General features: G+C 37.6%; 1 protein-coding gene across 5 annotated transcripts in view; it reads left to right on the forward strand.

Moving 5' to 3' along the window:
* LOC105834538 (tyrosine-protein phosphatase 10D) overlaps nt 1-18,833 on the forward strand; it is a 35,760-nt gene that overhangs the window by 12,202 nt on the left and 4,725 nt on the right. The window contains exons 2-19 of one of the 5 annotated variants that reach the window (XM_036284052.1): nt 8,508-8,754; nt 8,962-9,237; nt 9,314-9,520; nt 10,329-10,682; nt 10,785-10,957; nt 11,042-11,405; nt 11,526-11,795; nt 11,904-12,212; nt 12,525-12,803; nt 13,338-13,747; nt 13,885-14,262; nt 15,696-15,888; nt 16,179-16,193; nt 16,341-16,509; nt 16,948-17,200; nt 17,309-17,566; nt 17,684-18,068; nt 18,578-18,667. In XM_036284052.1, coding sequence (XP_036139945.1) covers nt 8,508-8,754; nt 8,962-9,237; nt 9,314-9,520; nt 10,329-10,682; nt 10,785-10,957; nt 11,042-11,405; nt 11,526-11,795; nt 11,904-12,212; nt 12,525-12,803; nt 13,338-13,747; nt 13,885-14,262; nt 15,696-15,888; nt 16,179-16,193; nt 16,341-16,509; nt 16,948-17,200; nt 17,309-17,566; nt 17,684-18,068; nt 18,578-18,639 — 4,602 coding nt within the window. In that variant the 3' untranslated portion in view covers nt 18,640-18,667. The remainder of the gene's footprint in view (nt 1-8,507; nt 8,755-8,961; nt 9,238-9,313; nt 9,521-10,328; nt 10,683-10,784; nt 10,958-11,041; nt 11,406-11,525; nt 11,796-11,903; nt 12,213-12,524; nt 12,804-13,337; nt 13,748-13,884; nt 14,263-15,695; nt 15,889-16,178; nt 16,194-16,340; nt 16,510-16,947; nt 17,201-17,308; nt 17,567-17,683; nt 18,069-18,577; nt 18,668-18,833) is intronic. The other 4 variants (XM_012677095.3, XM_012677094.3, XM_012677098.3 and 1 more) reach the window with 4 other exon arrangements.

Genomic DNA, 18,833 nt, shown 5'->3' on the forward strand with positions numbered 1-18,833 from the left:
TATTAACAATAAAATAATCTTAGATAATTTTAAATTATTTTATATAATAAACGGATCTTTTAATTAGAAATAAAATAGTTGCCGGTCGCGTCATGATGTAAATGTACAATTTTATAAAGACTTTTTCACTAAAAAAAGTTAAACGTCAAACTTTAACTTGCTCGCAGTCCTAAGAGTAGTATAATCACACGAATGATGACGCAAGCCTTAATTACGCAAAGTCAAAAGTTGCGCGGCACATAAATGCGTCATGGATAGCCAAGAAATAAGCACGCGTTTTATGTCCAAATGAGTTTGTAACGACTAAGTTGCAGTAAAAGAGAGAGGGAGAGAGAGAAAATATATTCCTTCGTCGATTAAACGCACTTAAAGTCCTATCTCAGCAGATTGATTGACACCACCGTGCGCGCGCGGCGCTCTTTTCGCAGTATAGAAATAATAGTTTCATATTATTTTGTTTTATATCTCAAAAGTTCCAAAATAATTCAGAGCATGTTTCAGACGTTTTTATACAAGGCCCTTTAAATATATTTTTAAACGTTTAAACCTTTTTATCTTATATTGTTATTACAATTGCAATTCTCGAAACACAAAATAAATATTATCTTTCGTAGCCAGTACTGATACACGTTGATAAGTGGATAAAAATAAAATTGTCTCTGTAAAATTATCGGTACACAACTTTCGAATTTAACGAATTCCTGAAAAAGAAGCGTGCAGCAACGCTATCTACTCCTTTCGCAAATCGCTTCGATCATGCAAGCGCAAATAAATCCGATAGGGTATTATCACTGTGTGAGATATTGCATTCAACTTTCGGTACGTAGGTAGAGAGGCATCCATGCCTGGCGAGCGACCTAACGATCACCTACGTCTGTATCTCGAGTTACGCAATCATCAATCACCTCGCGCGCAGGTAAATGCTTTTTCACAATGATTCGCTGTAGCCGCGCAAAGACTCGAATTACCGCCGGTGAGCCGCGGGCATTTGGTAAACAGGAAGCGAGATTGTTAAGTGTGTGTACGCGGATCTTATCTAGATTTATCCTTTATCCAGTGTACTGAATGTGTAGCATCAGGTGCGCGCGTCGGATTGTTACTTGCGAAAAATATCGGATCGGGATAGACGAAGATAGAATTTATGCAAATGTCATGTTATTGCCAGATGCATCTTCGATGCGATCATATATCTTTTTTTCTTTTCTAGCAATAATAACCAAGAGGATTGTAGCTATGAATAACTAAGCGATTCAAGATGAATTTTTGCCGGAGGCTGATTTACAAATGAAACAGCAATTCTCAACTCCTTACATAAGTGATACATCCGACGAATAGCAGACGTTTTTTGGCAGATGTAATAGTCGCCTCGTGACAAAATGTATTTTACTCCACGACTTGTAATGGTTGCGGTTGATGTTTCTCGCGGAAACTATTGGTATTCGCAGATAAACGTAGTAAATTCCTTTAGTGGAATGAAATTCTAACAATGCCAGCTATTGCGGGAGAAACACGTCTGCATTCGCGAGCTATTAATAATTAAAATGAGATTTCTTTACTTATTGTACATCTTTCCCGATAAAAATTAAAAAAGAAATACATGTTTACGCGTAATAATGATGCATTGGAATAGCATTTATATACATGTAAGAGTACAATGTGATTAGCATACCATTCGTCTGATGCGTCGTTGCTCATTTTCAATTGCAAACATACATCTAGCAGTTGTTAGCTAATAAACAACCGCAAGTGTTAGTTATTCTAAAGTGCAAAAACATAGTCGCAGTTTGCATACATGTAAACGTAAATCTTTTCAGCTTTTTTGTCAAATTTTGAGAAGAAAAAATATTTAATTGAAGTAAATGTATGCGATAATTGATAAAACACGAGGCGAGTACGTTGATCGACGGCGAATATGTTTTAGCTTTCTTTTTAAACGTGGAAAACATTTTCACAACCGATCTCATCTTTTAGTTGTTTCCACAAAAAAGTGTCAAAGCGATCCATGAAGCAGTTAACGCGGCGTTACATTGCGCTCGATGTGACACGCCGCATTTATCATTTTTTTGGGGGAAAAAAAAAGAGATCGCTACACATCATCATAAAATACGTTTGTTTTTAACAACGTACGTGACATATTGTTCATCGGACGATATTATTTCGCCGTTGTTTTGCAGAAGCACACACATCCCAGACTGAAATGAATATTTGAACGTAACAGCCTAATACTTTTACCGTGTCTTAAGACGCTGTATTTCCGTTGTCACATGTGCACAGGAAAATGTAATACTGAAAACGGATTACCGCGCGATAGTTGAAACACAAGCGACGTTATCGCTGCTCGGAATGTCGTTACGAACACGTGTGGTTTGATAAGGATTTTTCGCATCCGTACAATTGCATTGTTACCGACCGATCGTTTCGGGCATTGGACATTAACTTCAAGTTCACAATGAAAAATATTTAACAATTATAAGTATGTTAAATATAAGAAATAATTCTGATGATGAGACGAGACGTTAGGCTTGTCGACTTGTTGTCTCCCGTAATGGAAATACGACGACTGTGGTGAACGAGAGATTTTAACGCCGCACACTACGAGACGGGATTTCTGCTTAACAGTCCCGTCGCGTTTCCGATTTGCTAGCAAGCGGACCTCGAACAACACGTGGAGAATTATCGTAATGATTTCGTTCCCAATTACGCGGTAATTGCATTACGGTCATTACCGACGGTTTTTTTTTCTTCCTGCTACGTCCCAAACGGCCGCTTCACTGCCACGCTTCGTCAATGACGCGGACAGTGTAACAGGATGATCACGCGACGCGCGTTACATACTGTAAAAGTTACATAATCAAGAGAGAGGGAGAGAGATAAATAGAGAGAGAGAGAGAGAGAGAGAGAGAGAGAGAGAGAGCCGGATCGAAGCGTTAATGCAACGTCCGGCTGTAAATTTTCAGCTTTACTTGTTTGCGTGTTAGCGCAAGAAACGTTGCGCTTGTTCACGGACGGTACGCGGGAATATGGGTCGATTTGTGAGCGATCAAACATGTACAATATGTACAATACGCATTCGCGAGCAATTTGCTGGCAAAACGGGTACAATGGAATATATCCGCGGCACGTTCTAAAACGTCGTGTCACACCCGCTGGCGCACGAAATTTCCCGAACAGTCAAACAATTCGAATAATACAGATTTCTTGCTCCGGTTTCGGCTTGTACGGATTTTCCGAAGATTGCAGTAAAATACATACTCGAAGAAATTGTACCTGTGAGCATTCGCGCGGCTAAATTAATAAAATAAATCTCTGTACAATGTATTTTGTACGAGAAAAAAAGTTTTATTTACAATATACATTAGTTTTCTTTCAAAGTTCCTTTGACACTTGATTTATTTGAATCTCTTAACATTGAACATCGAGGGATAAAATTTGATCTTCTTTTCGTTCAAATTTGAATATTTATTCTTTAAAGTGTATTTTTTAACGTTTTAAATCTTTTATTTAAATCTTATACACATATGTAAATTTTAAGTAAACATACGTCTTTGGTACGTTTAGAATTAACGCATAAATTCATTTTGACAAATAACAGTTGATAACGGGTGGAGAGAATGTCACGCGAGACGTGCGTGACGTCGACGTGGCGATTATCTAAGAGTAACATGCATTTCATTATGACCACCGATTTATCTTGCTGTTATTATTTAGTTGTCCGGCCATTAAAGTAGAATTAAAGTACTCCCGTTTAATTAATCACGCACTATTAATTATCACGAAGCGCGGCTTTGCGCCATTTACATCGTAATTTTCCGAATACTGAACGTTATAAATAGCTTTCACGGTAACTCTTTTAGCTTGACGCATTACATATATTCGCGTCACGTTTTTGTGACATAAATATCATCGGCAAAACAGATAACGAAAAGCAATTAGCCCGGCTTCGTTCAACGGGACTTAAAAAAGTAGATACATAATTGTTTAAAAATAGATATAAGGACATTGAAAGTGGCGATTAAAAGGGAAGAAAGAGAAGGCCACCGTGCACGAATCGAACAAGGTCGGGCAACAGGTTTTGCAAGGGATAAAAATGACGCGAGCTACTTAGAATCCCCCGAGTGCGCATTCGAAACGTGTGTGCCTTTTCTTTATTCTCTTTGTGCGAATAAAACGATCGCCAGATTTACGATACGCTGGATGTTTTCCTGAGTGCGCTCGTAACAAGAACACAGACGGACAGGATGATGGCGCATGTTTTATTTATATTTATATGCTTTGTAAAATTAGCAAACGCAAAAGTGCATTTTATACGCGGAAATATACATCCTCTCTGAGAGCGTTCCCGGCATTACTCTCGCGGACCGTAGGGCGGCGCACATTTTTACAAAACTACTGTAAGGACGACAACCTCCGGATTTCATTTATTTCATTCCCAACGTTGTTTGCCTACATTCAAGCCTGGAATTTTTTTTTTCCCAAGACTCGCCGGTTTGTCCTCCGCTGGTCTCTGGTATTCCATGCACGATCACGTTCTCACTTATTTACGGATTCGGAGTCCGTTCATGAACCAGAATGCGTCCCGCACGTTTGTACCTTTGATACCGTCCTAGCACGGGCGCGGCGTGACTGAGACAAAGGGAATATCGGATTCCTGTCCCGTAATATTGACTAGCCGGCCGTTCACAGCTAATATGTAAAATAGGATTTCCAACGAGGATTTATCTTGTCTTACTCTCGAGACGAGACAAAGCAAAGTCGAGAACGTAGACCTGAGAATCTATTATTTCTATATTATTATTCGTGTCTCGAATACAGTATATTTATCTTTTTTTTAGTAGCTTCACAAATAAGTCTTGCTAATAGAAACTTTTCGAGAGGAGAGGAAGTGACGACAAAGATAATGTGTGATATCGAATAATACGAGTGTGTTAGAGGATGCAGTCAGTCAATTTCGATGTCGACATAATGCACCGGATGACGAGTGTAATCATGATTCATCATGCTTGCTATATTTATTTTATTGAAATCGATATTATCTTGTATTCTCTTAAGCAAACCCATTTAAAAATCACATGACAGTATTACATATATAGTATGTTTAATATAATATTTTAACATTTGGAAAAGAAGTCTGCTTTTCCAATTATTCAAACATTACGTATAATATAGAAAAATCAAAATTTTCTAAGCTTCTTTCTAGATAATTCTTAAATGAATTTCATATATGAACAAGTTTTGTACGCGTAATGTCCTGTAAAAAAAAGGAAGTGAAACTTGTTTGACATCCTAATATACCGAGACACACCAAAGTAGATAAAACAGGATGACGAACGGTATAGCCACAAAGTGTCACAAACCCGACGCTACAGCTGATAGGGTGTCGCAGACACGTTACTTCCACCTACTTCCGTGTACTACATTGAACGAAAACCGTTCGCAAGGTCGCAAATACGCTAAGCGCGTGACAACGGTCAACCGGAAGTGACGTGAGCGCTAGACCTCAAACATGCGATCGAGAACTTCGTATACCTCACGGAGAGTCGCTGGATGCTACTTTCTACTTTCAAAATCTCAGTTGGAAGCGAAGAACCATCATCATTACTTAGGTCAAACATTTCAGTAAAATGTGTTTTTTTTTTGTTTTTTTTTTAAGTAGAAAACTGCTTTAGAACTGGATGTAATAAAGCTGAGATGTAAAAAATGTGGTATTTTTAATGAGACATACATGATATAGATACTATAACCACGCTTCTATAAAACGTGGTAGAAAAAACTACTTTAAAACAGAATGAAATGTCAAAGTATTTTTGGAGTGACATTTGCGATATGGATACTGGAATACAGTCTTTCTCTATTCACAATAATTTAATTAAAAATGCAGCTGCATCGATTTATCTAACGTTGTTTGAGACTCTCGCGATAGATATTTATAATGACACAACCTATGTTCACGTTTTATGTTGTAATATTACGTATCAAATGACAGTAATTTAATCGTGTAACGTAATTACATTTGCAAGTTACTCTTTCTTCTCAAATAACATAGATACGCAGGTCAAATTGGTGCTTTCGTTTATTATTCATATAAATTTCAAAGGATCGAGATACAGACATTTTGAGCGCTTTTTAAACGTCAACGGTGATTCTCTCTGTAAAACGTATTTTTACAAAACATTCAAATATCACTTTTTGCCATGACAGGTCACTAAATCTCCGATTACTAAAATTTTTTCATTGTTTTATGTAAAATGTACCGCGTAATTTATCACGTTGTCGGCATGCCGCGTTTAATCATCGCGCGGCAAATACCTTCAACCGTGAAGAGAATTTATACCCTTCGAGGCATGGGGCAAACGAAATTCTCGCGTGTCTCAGCCACGTATTTCCCCGATTATCTCTGCCAAGCCGGCATGCTATTCGTGCCTTCTTTGTACAATTAGGAGTTTTTGTCATCATCGGTGCGACGTCAAGCACGAGGGATAGGCTGCCTGTAGGGGGTACGATTGAGAGAAATGAAGGGAAGGTGGGAAAAGAGACATTGCGATGGAGAGAGATAAAGAAGAGATCGATATGCACCTCACTGTCGCGAGCGCTTGTAGGAAAAGCAATTTCGTCACTTTAAATGTTGAAAGATTCATAGTGTTGGACAGTAGTACAAGTTAATCAACGTTGCTTTTGAGTTTTCATGTATAGGTTAGTTAATTTATCATAAGCTAGATGTCAAATTAAGATTTATCGAGAAAAGCCAAATAATTTATCTTTCCTACAATACTCCTTTCTCGCATTTCAAATAATTTCCGTATCATGCCGCGTATGAATAGGTATTGATAATTTGCGAATCGTTCCTCTGATTATTCTTTATCATATTGTTTTTAATATTCAATATGTATTTATTACACATTCAATATTTAATAAAAAAGTTAGAGCTTAGAAATTTCAACCAGCAATACTTTTTTTCTTACAAATAAAGTTTTCCTATTGGATATTGGATGACCTAGTATATTGAATATCAGCTGCAGTGAGCTCTCTATTACGTGTCAGCAGCAGCGTTATAGGTTTTGCGGTGCGCAATCTTTCCCACGTCTGAGAACGCATTGCTTCCCCGCCGTGTGTATGTCGTGCACTTATGCTGTCCGTCCGTAGTTCATAAGAATTCACATCTATGAGTAGCCGCGAGTACATCCATTTAAAATCAAGATATCGTTTGCGTTATTTCCCACAACCATCGCTTCGCAATCTTTCACGCCTAACTGAAATATTCCTGGCATCGAGGTAAACGAATCAATTTTCCAGTTTGATAAAAGTTTCGTGCACATATTGCTACGCCATAAATTTGACAAAACAACTTGCGTTTTGTTAATGAATGTCACTAGCTCGAAAGACTGAAAAATTTTTATGTGAAGAACAATTTAGTGACTAAACGCTTGTTGCTGTAAAAGAGAAACACGTGGTTGGAAAAAATGAATGCAAAAACGTTGTGTACAGGGGACTGGACGAACGTGCATTCGCAAGTTAATGGCCAATATTTCGCGATGGAGAAAGCGAAGCGCTGAACGGAGGTCGTGGGCCTCGTTAAAAGCCGTCCATAAACTTAGAGTCGTTTCACACTGTGGGAATCACGATATCGTGCAAGAATCAGACATATCGAATCGAATAACCGTTGCTACGTGAGAGCGCACAAGTTTGTTGCTATCGTAGGTATTATCTTTACGTCGACAGGTGTAAAAATAGATGAGGGATCGATGACACGATAAATGACCCTCTTTCAGCTTCTTGCTCATCTGTAGGGACGCCAAAACCTGGAAAATCAAGATACATCGTTGATTTATAACGGGTCCTTACTAACACGAGCTCGACCCACGGATCGCGGTTACGACATTGCGTGGCAAGACCGTAAGAGCACACAAGCGCCGAGATGAGTCCGAACAGTTAGACGTACGCATACGTGTTCTCGTAGAATGAGGTTGTTGCATAAGGACACTGCATAATCTAATTTTATTCAAACGTAATCGAGTCTCCCTCCTTCCTCCTCTTTATGCCTCGCTCAATATAATTCACTTACATGTATGCATATGTGTATTTGTCAAATTAGTAACCCGCATACACGGAATAAAAGAAATTTGCCATAGTAGTACCATTATTGCTACGTTCAATGTGAAAGAACAATTGAACATTTTCTACCTCTGGCAAATGTAATTTGATATTATTTCAGTGGCAAAACAAGAACTAATTTGTTGTCTGTTGTCTCCAGCAAATTAATAATAATTAACAAAACAATTTTCAATAAATAAAATTAATTCTTTTAATAAACATTTTTGGCTGTCTGTGTAGTAACTAAAACAAAATTTAATACGACAGCATGACAGACGTTACATTAAATTCTCCCCTCCGTGTATTAAACACATGTTTGCATTGCTAATGCAAATTTTATATTTCCGCGAAATTATTAATTATGCGAATGATGTTACGAGCGTGCGAATTAACGGCGGTTTCTCTATGTTTCGCCTCAGGTCACGTATTCAGCCGATCTCGCGATCGAGATACCAGGCAATCTGAGTCAGGGTGGTTCCTGGTACCGTTTGGATTACAGCCCACCCGTCGGCTCTCCACCGCCAAACACCACCATAGCCGCCACCGACATCGGTGATGTCATAAAGTTCAGAGATGGCCTGCCTGGGACGAGATACGAGTACTGGCTGTACTACAGCAACAGCACTCTTCACGATTGGCTGACATGGACCGCGTCAATTACGACACGTACGTACTTTGACCCTATAATGTTTAACACAGTAATATTCGTGACAATACATTTTTTTTAGTTAATTTATTTTAATGGTTTTGTTGATGTTTTAAATGAATGTCCGAATTGTAGTTACAAACGCAAAGTTACGGACAATCAAAACGTTTGCTTGACCTGTCGTGCACTCTCTCTGGAGAGTCAATTGATTTAATGTGATTCATTAGCACCCGATCCTCCATCAAACTTGACGGTATCGGTGCGAAATGGGAAGACCGCGATCGTATATTGGTCGCCTCCGGCTCAGGGGAATTATTCCGGTTTCCGGTTGCGGACGCAGAGCTTCAGCGATACCGGAAATCCCAAGACTACCGTCATCCCCGTCGACTCGGTGCCCTACACACTACGTGATCTCACGCCTGGTGCCACGTACTCGCTTCAACTCTTCACCGTGTTGGACGCCAAAGAGAGTGTCGCTTACACCAGCAGAAATTTTACGACAAGTATAAAAAAACACCTTGAAAATTACAAATGTTTCGTAAGGATCGATATACGTGTCTAGCGTTGGATCAATTGCAGAACCGAACATCCCGGGAAAGTTTATCGTCTGGTTCAGAAACGAGACGACGCTGCTGGTGCTATGGCAACCTCCTTATCCGGCTGGCATATACACACACTACAAAATTAGCATAGACCCACCGGACGCGATAGAATCCATTCTCTATGTGGAGAAGGAAGGCGAGCCACCTGGTCCTGCACAGGCAGCTTTCAAAGGACTTATTCCAGGTGAGTTGTTTGTTATCACGTAATCACACGCGCAGAATACGGAACTGCTGGACAGTTCCGTATTATGCGCGTGCGATTACATCAAATAAACAAGATTCTATTACGTAAACGTTTCAGACTACATTATATTCCGTGAGAAATCAATCTTGAGCAGAAACGTGTTCTTTCAGATTAAAAACAAATCAATTTCATAGATGTTATTTGCAAATCTACTTTGTTCCATTTTTCTAGATGTACGAAATGAGGTTACTCAAAGTAGACTCGCAGAGAAAGTATGCATTGTTGTAAATAGAGCAGCGCATGAGTTGCAAGACGAGTAATTTCCACAATTGTATCAATATTTATCTGTTTTAACATTAAAAACAAAATTAAGGTTTAATTAGTAGAACGTGAACAGGCCTGTTATGAAAGTTTCTTATAATAAGTAAAATTGGCTTCGAGAATAAATCAATAAAAGAAAAAAAATTTCCTACGCGGTAGTTTCTTATCTTATATTTATAAAAGTACTCATTTAGATTTAAACGTTTTGTTTTCTTCGTTTTATTTAATATGCTACAGAAATTTAATTCGTCTGATTATACAACCACGTAATGGAATTGTTATCATAATTGATATTTCTGTGGTGTTTCTTAGAAAGTAGTAAAGTAATGCAAGAAGAAAGAATCCAATGGCAAAAAGATTTAAAGAGAAATTACTTAATATTCTTTTACAAACATTCTTAAAAGTGTAACAACAAATTTATTATTCCTTTTAAAATAATTAATCTATGTTTTATTTTCTCCTAAATTATTTGCATTTCCGATTACAGGCAGAGCATATAATATTTCCGTGCAAACAGTCTCCGAGGATGAAACATCTGCGCCCACCACAGCTCAGTACCGTACGGTACCGCTGCGTCCACTTAACGTGACTTTTGACAAATCCTCTGTGACATCGACTTCTTTTCGTATGTTTTGGAACCCTCCCAACGGAACATCCGAATTCGACAAGTATCAAATATCGCTCGGTAGTAACCGGAGGCTTGCGCCAGTCACGCGCAATCGGGACGACGAGAACAGATGGGAGTTCAAAGACTTAGAGCCTGGCAAAACATATCAAGTGGTAGTGAAAACGGTTTCTGGCAAAGTGACCAGTTGGCCGGCTAGTGGAGATGTCACTCTGAGTACGTGTTCATTTCCTGTCCCTTAAGTAGTACTTATAAAAAGTAACGCGTTCGTAATTATTTATAATTATGTTGTTCTCTCAATTTTTATCATACTTGTAGAACCGCTACCTGTTCACGATCTTAGGGCAGTAATCGATGAGAAAACTGGTATGGTAGAAGTTTCCTGGAGTCCAGAGAATTCCAGTATGCAGGATAGTTACAAGCTACAATACCATGAAGTGGAAACAACGATTGGTGGTGACAGTAACACTTTGACGACTGATAAAACAAAGGTGAGCGTATTGTGAATCGTTAGACAAGAATTACAATCTTTCTTTCTATCTTCTAATTTACTGATGTAATTGTTAAACCGTTAGGTCACACTGGAAGCTCTGCTACCAGGAAGAAATTATTCCATAATAGTTCAAGCGATTAGCAATAAAGTCGAGTCGAACGAAACCGTCCTGTATCAAGCTACACGTCCTGCTAGTCCTGTAATTGAGGATCTGAAGCCTATTGAGAAAGGTCTAAACATTTCCTGGAAGAGCGACGTCAATTCTAAACAAGAGAAATTCGAAGTGACCCACAATAGGAATGACACTGGAGAAAGTGCGACCACTCTGACTACGGAATCGCATATTGTCTTGGAAGACCTTTATCCTGGTGCGGCATACGAGGTCAAAGTTTTTGCCATTAGCCATGGACTTCGAAGCGAGCCGCACGATTACTTACAAGCCGTCCGTGAGTAATAAGTTTAATCGGTTCTTTATATATTATTATCTTTCATTTGATATATCAATCGTGAAATATTATTTAAGTAATTTAATTATTTTATTAAACATTCGTTGAATTACTTGTCAGTACCTCATCCACCGAAGAATCTCAGTATTGAAAAAGTCACGAGCAATACCGTCGTCGTGCATTGGGAAGCGCCGACAGATTCGATATTCACTGAATACTCTATCAGATATCGCACGGAAGACGATCCCAGGTGGGTCAAACTCCCCAGCGTTCGTGACACGGAAGCAGAAGTAGCGGATATGACACCCGGCGAGAGGTATACTATACAAGTGAATACCGTCAGTTACGGCGTCGAAAGCCTGTATCCGTTACAAGTGAATCACACAGTCAGTAAGTAAACCGTGAATTATTACATACTTTTTGCTAATGGTACATTCGATTTAAGTACTTAACAACAACCTGGAAATTCAAACTTATAATATCTTTTTATCATTTTAGGGCCTAACCCAGTTCTAAATATCACCCCAATTATTGATTCTACCAATATAACTCTGGAATGGCCGCGACCTGAGGGTCGCATTGAGACCTACGTTATAAAATGGTGGCCAGTGGAGAATCCAGAGGACTTCAGAACGAAGAATGTCAGCGAGACGAACGATGTACCCGATATCAGTTTCGAAGAGAATGCTGTGCAAACCGAGAAGATCCTAGTGAGCGACCTAATGCCGGGAGTACAGTATTTCTTCGTCATCTACACGATTTCGTATGATCTAGTCAGCGACATCAGTAATTTAACTACAAGAACGAGTGAGTGCATTAGCTTTGCTTATCAAGGATGATGAGTGAAGTTATATTAATATATCCATTATTGTCCGCTATTTTAACAGTTTATTAACAAGTTTTGCTTGCATGATCAACGTGATATCCTAATTGTCAATTATTAATATTGCTCGTGTTGCCATGTTTCTTCTATATACTTCTATTTCATCATATTCGTCTATCAGAATTTTGAATCGGTTTACCGATTTTATTCCAAGCTTAACAATCAGTTAAAAGCAATTAAGGTTATGATAGGTCGACTAATAGCTGAGCAAACAAAAATGAAACTTTGAAATCTAGTGCCATTGATCCAGTCCGAGGTTGTCGTAGTGGTCGACCGAGACCAACCAGGATCATTGACGTTAAGATATACGCCAACACCGATTCAATCCTCGAGATTCAATCTTTACCGGTTCAGGATTAGCGATGAGAATAATACCACAAAGGAGCGTATGGTGGATGACGTTGATACCAAAGTTTCATTTGTTGGATTAACCCCTGGTAAACTGTACAACGTAACTGTTTGGACAGTAAGCGATAACGTGGAGAGCAGACCTCTCCTCCGGCAAGACAGACTCTGTGAGTATCAACGTGTATCAGTGTGAAGTTAGAACAGTTTTTGAAGATTAAACACTAATTTTAATTCAACACTACATTTGCTTAAATTTTTCAAAGTAAAAAGTATCTAACATAATGTATTTAAAATACAAAAACTATACGAATTTGCATCAGATAATCCACTTAAAAACGTGGTACTGTTATTTTTTCTTTTGAAGTACTGTAACTATTATTTTGTGATATAACATTGTAATTATTACTGTAATTGTAAAAAGATCGCAGTGAAGGAATTAAAAATATTAGTAAAAAAAGAAATTAGTAATAATATCATATTATAATGTATCTTCTTTCATATCGACAAAATTCTATAGCAACCTCAATATCTATTTAACACGTATATATTATATATGTATATGCAATATCGCATATATTTGATAGATATTGAATCTATGTAGATAAAAATCTTTTAATTCACACAATTAAATATTCACAATGGTCAGGCACAAGTTCATACTATTTTTTTTGTATTAGCCCGAAGATAAATATTAATTTTAGATCCTGAACCGATCACTGCGATCCATGCGATCGACGTAAATGATACAAGGATCACTTTGACCTGGGACATCCCGCAGGGAGAGTATGATACTTTTGAAGTACAATATATAAATACGGAAGGAAACTACATCCAAAATATTACCTCGGTCAACGTGATCACTATATTTGATCTGAAGCCGCATAGAAATTATACGTTCACATTGGTTGTACGTTCGGGCACAGAATCCTCTTACTTGAGAGTCTCGAATCCGCTCAGTGCCAGTTTCACCACTAGCGAATCGTATCCAGGAAAAGTAGAGAAATTTCATCCTATCGACATTCAACCAAGTGACATCAGTTTTGTATGGTCTCTGCCCAGCCAGGAGCAAAATGGCATCATTAGAAAATTTAGCATCACTTACGGTTTAGAAGTAAGACTCCCTTTTGAATGTATTCAAGAAATTTGTTTAGTGCAACTTAAAAATATGTAATACGTATGGCAATAGATAAAGCTGTTTTGTATTTCTTTACGAAGAGTATTACGCAACGTTTTAAATTGTTTTATTAGGGTTCGACCCATACCCAGATGCAGGACTTCAAGCCGACCGAGTTTCGTGGTGTTATCAAGTCCCTCATACCGGGCAAGACCTACATTTTCCGAATTCAAGCGGAAACAAAGATCGGCTTTGGTCCTGAGACGATCTGGAAGCAAAAAATGCCGATATTGGCACCGCCAAAACCATCTACGCAGGTGGTGCCCACGGAGGTCTGTAGAAGTAGCACTACTATCCAAATCAGATTCAGGAAGAACTACTTCAGTGAGCAGAATGGCGCGGTCACGTCGTACAGCATTATCGTTGCTGAAGATGACAGCAAGAATGCTTCTGGACTAGAGATGCCCAGTTGGAGGGATGTCCAGGCCTACAGCATCTGGCCACCCTATCAGGTAAACTTTACTTAATGCTTATTTATTGCACAAATTTTTATATATAAATTTCTATATGTATATATCTTATAATTATAAAAAAATACATCCAGATTTAACTAAGATAAAATAATGTATCCATACTAGATTCAAATATTTAGATATCATATCGCTTTCGAACTGTACTTAAGATAAATTATTCTACAGCTGATTGTAAAATCTATGTTATGTAAAATAAATATTTAAATAAGACTGACGCAGCATTAAATTCAAACAAAATAAATGTGCGGTCAAATATTTCTGTTGCAATAATTAGCATGTTAAGCGTTAGTCTCTATTCAATGCGTACAAAATACGCCAGAATGATAGGCGGTAAAACGAATCGTTTAAGATAATCAATGCAGCAAATTATACCGCACTGTGCTTATTGACTTGCAAGATCATGGACAGTTGTCGTAAAGTGTATACGTTATGACGTAGATCCGCAATCATGTATAAACGACCTGCGGACCACCGGAGTATTATGCGCGAAGGATACACGTAATCTAGTTGCGATCTGAAACTGCAAAGGTGCAGATGTGGTGACCGTGATATGAACATTTTAAAAAGTTAAATCGTGGACTCGTATTTAATTATTTACACGGAGAGAAAAGCAGTGTGAACTGAATCTAATAACATTTACAAAAAAATAATGCACTTTGAATTTACGAAATGTTAAACATAGTTTAACGTAGCAGGATTATTGAATTCCGTGTTTCTATTTTCTCATTTGTTTAAAAATAACTTGCGAAGTTATAAAAACGGAGTGCAAATTATATTATTGATTTAAAAATTACATGTTATTAAAGAACTGTTCGACGGATATTATGCTAATCGCCTGCAATCTTATAACTGATTCTTCGTACGATATTACTAATATTAACATTAATGTTTTCTTTAAAAGAACTGCGTAGCAAAACGAAAGAAAAGTTTATCGTGGCATGTATAACATGAAAACTGTGTTTGTATTTTAGTTATAAACAAGTTGACCATATACAATAATGGATACTTTAAACTACTTAATTTCGTATATCAAGAAAATGGTTATTCAGGTGTTTATGAAAACGATACATTTATTTTCTACATAAAATAAAGCATAATAAAAAGTAATAAAATAAGAGTTATATTTAAATATAACATTTTATTTTAATTTTTAGAAAAACTGAATCACGTAAAGCTATTTAGAGATATAAAATTAAAATAGACGATAAATAAATTGGAAAAATAAACTTAATTTAATTAACATTTAAAAAGAATTTGTATTAATTATTATATTATATTTTTTATTATATTGTTTACACGATATAGACACAACGCTATATCAGAATAAATGTATGCTTAATATCTACGTATTATTTCAAGTTACTGTCAATTATTTTACAATAATTTGCATATTTTTGTAATAAAATCTGTAGGTAATGGAACCATATTACCCCTTCAAAAATGGATCTGTCGAGGACTTTACAATCGGTTCCGAGAATTGCGACAACAAAATTGGATACTGTAACGGACCATTGAAATCAGGATCTACTTACCGGGTGAAAGTGCGCGCGTTTACAGCACCAGATAAATTTACGGACACCAGTTACAGCTTCCCCATTCAAACAGGTGAGAGCGATCGCGTGAAAAGTCTTAAGACGTGAGAAAAGCCGCGTACCATTAACGCATCCGATGTCTCGCACTTTTTCTTTCTCTTTCTCTCTATCCATCTATCTATCTATCTTTTTTATGATGTGATGAAAAAACTTAAGTATACTTAAATTCATAAAAATAACAATTATGTGTAATGATGATACATCCAATGCGGTAACTGGTTTATAAAATAGAGGCACACTGCGCATGTAGTGAGAGCCTCGCTAAATTCATGCCTCGTTATTTCGTGTACATGTCTGCCCAAGGATTGCTGCTGGCAGGTAAGATTTCGGAATAGAAGTTCAAAGCTTTATTTGCGTCGCGTAATAAGTGTGACATTACATTTCACGAACAACCGTGTCTATCGCGATTCTTGGCAATCGCCTGACTCATCGTAACGCTCAAAATTCGCTGTGCGTGTCGAACAGATAAGGACAACACGGCCATTATAGTCGGTGTCACCGTCGCCATAGCGTTGCTGCTGTTCCTATTGGGGATCGGGCTGTTTATGCGAAGGAGAAGAAGCCAGGGTCGCAAGACAACAGAAACCAGGGCAACCGATAATCTATCATTGCCGGACAGCGTCATTGAAACTAGGTAAGATATTACTTCACTTCGATTTTATCAAATTGAGATTGTAACAATAAGTTTACACAATATTTGTGACATTTATTTTACCCAAAAATACAAATAGTGTTAAAAAATTAAAAACTTTAATTATCGATTCAGCAATTAACTTGAAATTTTTTTTTTTCTTCAAATTTACACACAACTTTTTGCGCTTTCTTTATCTTTAATTTTAAATATTGTAATAATCAAATTTTATTAAGATAAAATTAATTAAAGTATAAGAACTTATTTAATCTACAGAGAGAAATTTTAATTATTATTTACTTATAATATAAAAAGATATATTTTCACAGTTTGTGAAGATAATTTGTATTGGGAAATAATTTTACAATTAAAATGTCTTTAAGAGTAAACTTTCTAATATTTGTAATAAAACAATAAGATAATAATTACTGTTGCATTTAGCCGACCCATCAAAGTTGAAGATTTTGCTGAGCACTATCGTACAATGTCGGCGGATTCCGATTTTCGATTCTCGGAAGAGTTTGAAGAACTGAAGCACGTCGGAAGAGATCAACCATGTACCGCAGCGGATTTGCCTTGTAACAGGCCAAAGAATCGCTTCACGAATATTCTTCCATACGACCATAGTAGGTTCAAACTTCAACCTGTTGATGATGAAGAGGGTTCCGACTATATCAACGCCAATTATGTTCCGGTATGTAAAAACTGGCTTGTTTCAAAACTATTTAAGTAGTTAAACGTTTAAAATAATTAAATTTCGATAACGAGAACAATTCTTTGATTTTCTTATGGGACGCAATAGGGCCACAATTCGCCACGGGAATTTATTGTAACTCAAGGACCGTTGCATTCGACTCGCGACGACTTCTGGCGAATGGTATGGGAGAGCAATAGCAGGGCAATCGTAATGCTAACGAGATGCATTGAGAAGGGCAGAGAAAAGTGCGATCATTACTGGCCGATGGACACCTTGCCGGTCTACTATGGAGATATTTGCGTCACGATACTCAACGAGACGCACTATCCGGATTGGAGTATTACGGAATTTATGTTGTGCAGAGTAAGTGATTGCTTATCCTATCAAACTCCTCTTGAAAGTGAATGTAATTTATCAGAGTACTTCTTAATGGTTGAATTGTCCGATCCCTTAATTGAGATAAATTATGACGTGCCATAGGGTGATGTGAAGAGAGTGATACAACACTTCCACTTCACTACCTGGCCGGATTTCGGCGTTCCCAGTCCACCGCAAACTTTGGCGAGGTTCGTGCGAGCGTTTAGGGAACGGGTCAGACCCGATCAGAGGCCCATAGTCGTTCATTGCAGTGCTGGCGTAGGTCGTAGTGGCACGTTCATTACCTTAGACAGAATACTGCAGCAAATCCTCGTATCGAAGTACGTTGATATCTTCGGGATTGTTTGGGCGATGAGGAAAGAGCGGGTCTGGATGGTCCAAACGGAACAGCAGTATATCTGCATCCATCAGTGTCTCTTGGCTGTTCTGGAGGGGCAGGATACCACTGGACCACCACGAGAGATTCATGACAATCAGGGATTCGAAGGTACGTCTTGAAATTCTATTACTTTCACAAAATATCCTGGATTAATTGAGACAATTGCGAGATAAATTAAGTGATCAATGACGAACTAAATACGACTTAGAGAATGCCTCACAATGGATAATCGAAATATCAATTATTGAAAAGTTCAAGGGAATCAATCAGTAGTGCATGCATTGGAAGGGGTTCTAAATGGAATATCTGTAATAACTTGTCACATGTTTCTGAATTTTTCCTTGCATGGAAATAGGTTAAATATTACTGCGAATATTAATATTAATAAAATACTATTAAAAAATAATGGAATATTATACTAAGTGGATAGAAATATGATATCAAGAGCAAATTAATTATTTATTATGCAATGGTGAGGGTTATAAGTATTATTTACGTTGTTTTACCCTGTGATTGAAAACAATGGTGTAAAACCCCTTTTGTAAAACATTATCACTTCCTCCGCCTAGTAACTCACACCCTCCCTTTCTGCAATCTTGTGCAACCTTTGTATTCAGGCAAGAATCGAAGTTCGGTCGAAAACACTATGAGTCCTGCCGGGGATGAAAAGGAGAGGTGACCTTCGAACAGCGATTCCTGCATCGAGGGTAATTTCGATCGTTGTATTTCTTCTTCCCTGCATGAATCTACGCGTTATGGATGCTTACTTTATCAAATGCTAAATGTTTGTATACTAATCGTATACGTTGCATGTGAAAACAAAATAACAACAAAGTATGTTTCACCAACTGATAATTAATGTTTTGTTAGCAG

Source organism: Monomorium pharaonis, chromosome 3, assembly GCF_013373865.1.
Source record: "Monomorium pharaonis isolate MP-MQ-018 chromosome 3, ASM1337386v2, whole genome shotgun sequence".
NCBI classification, from domain to species: Eukaryota; Metazoa; Arthropoda; class Insecta; order Hymenoptera; family Formicidae; genus Monomorium; species Monomorium pharaonis.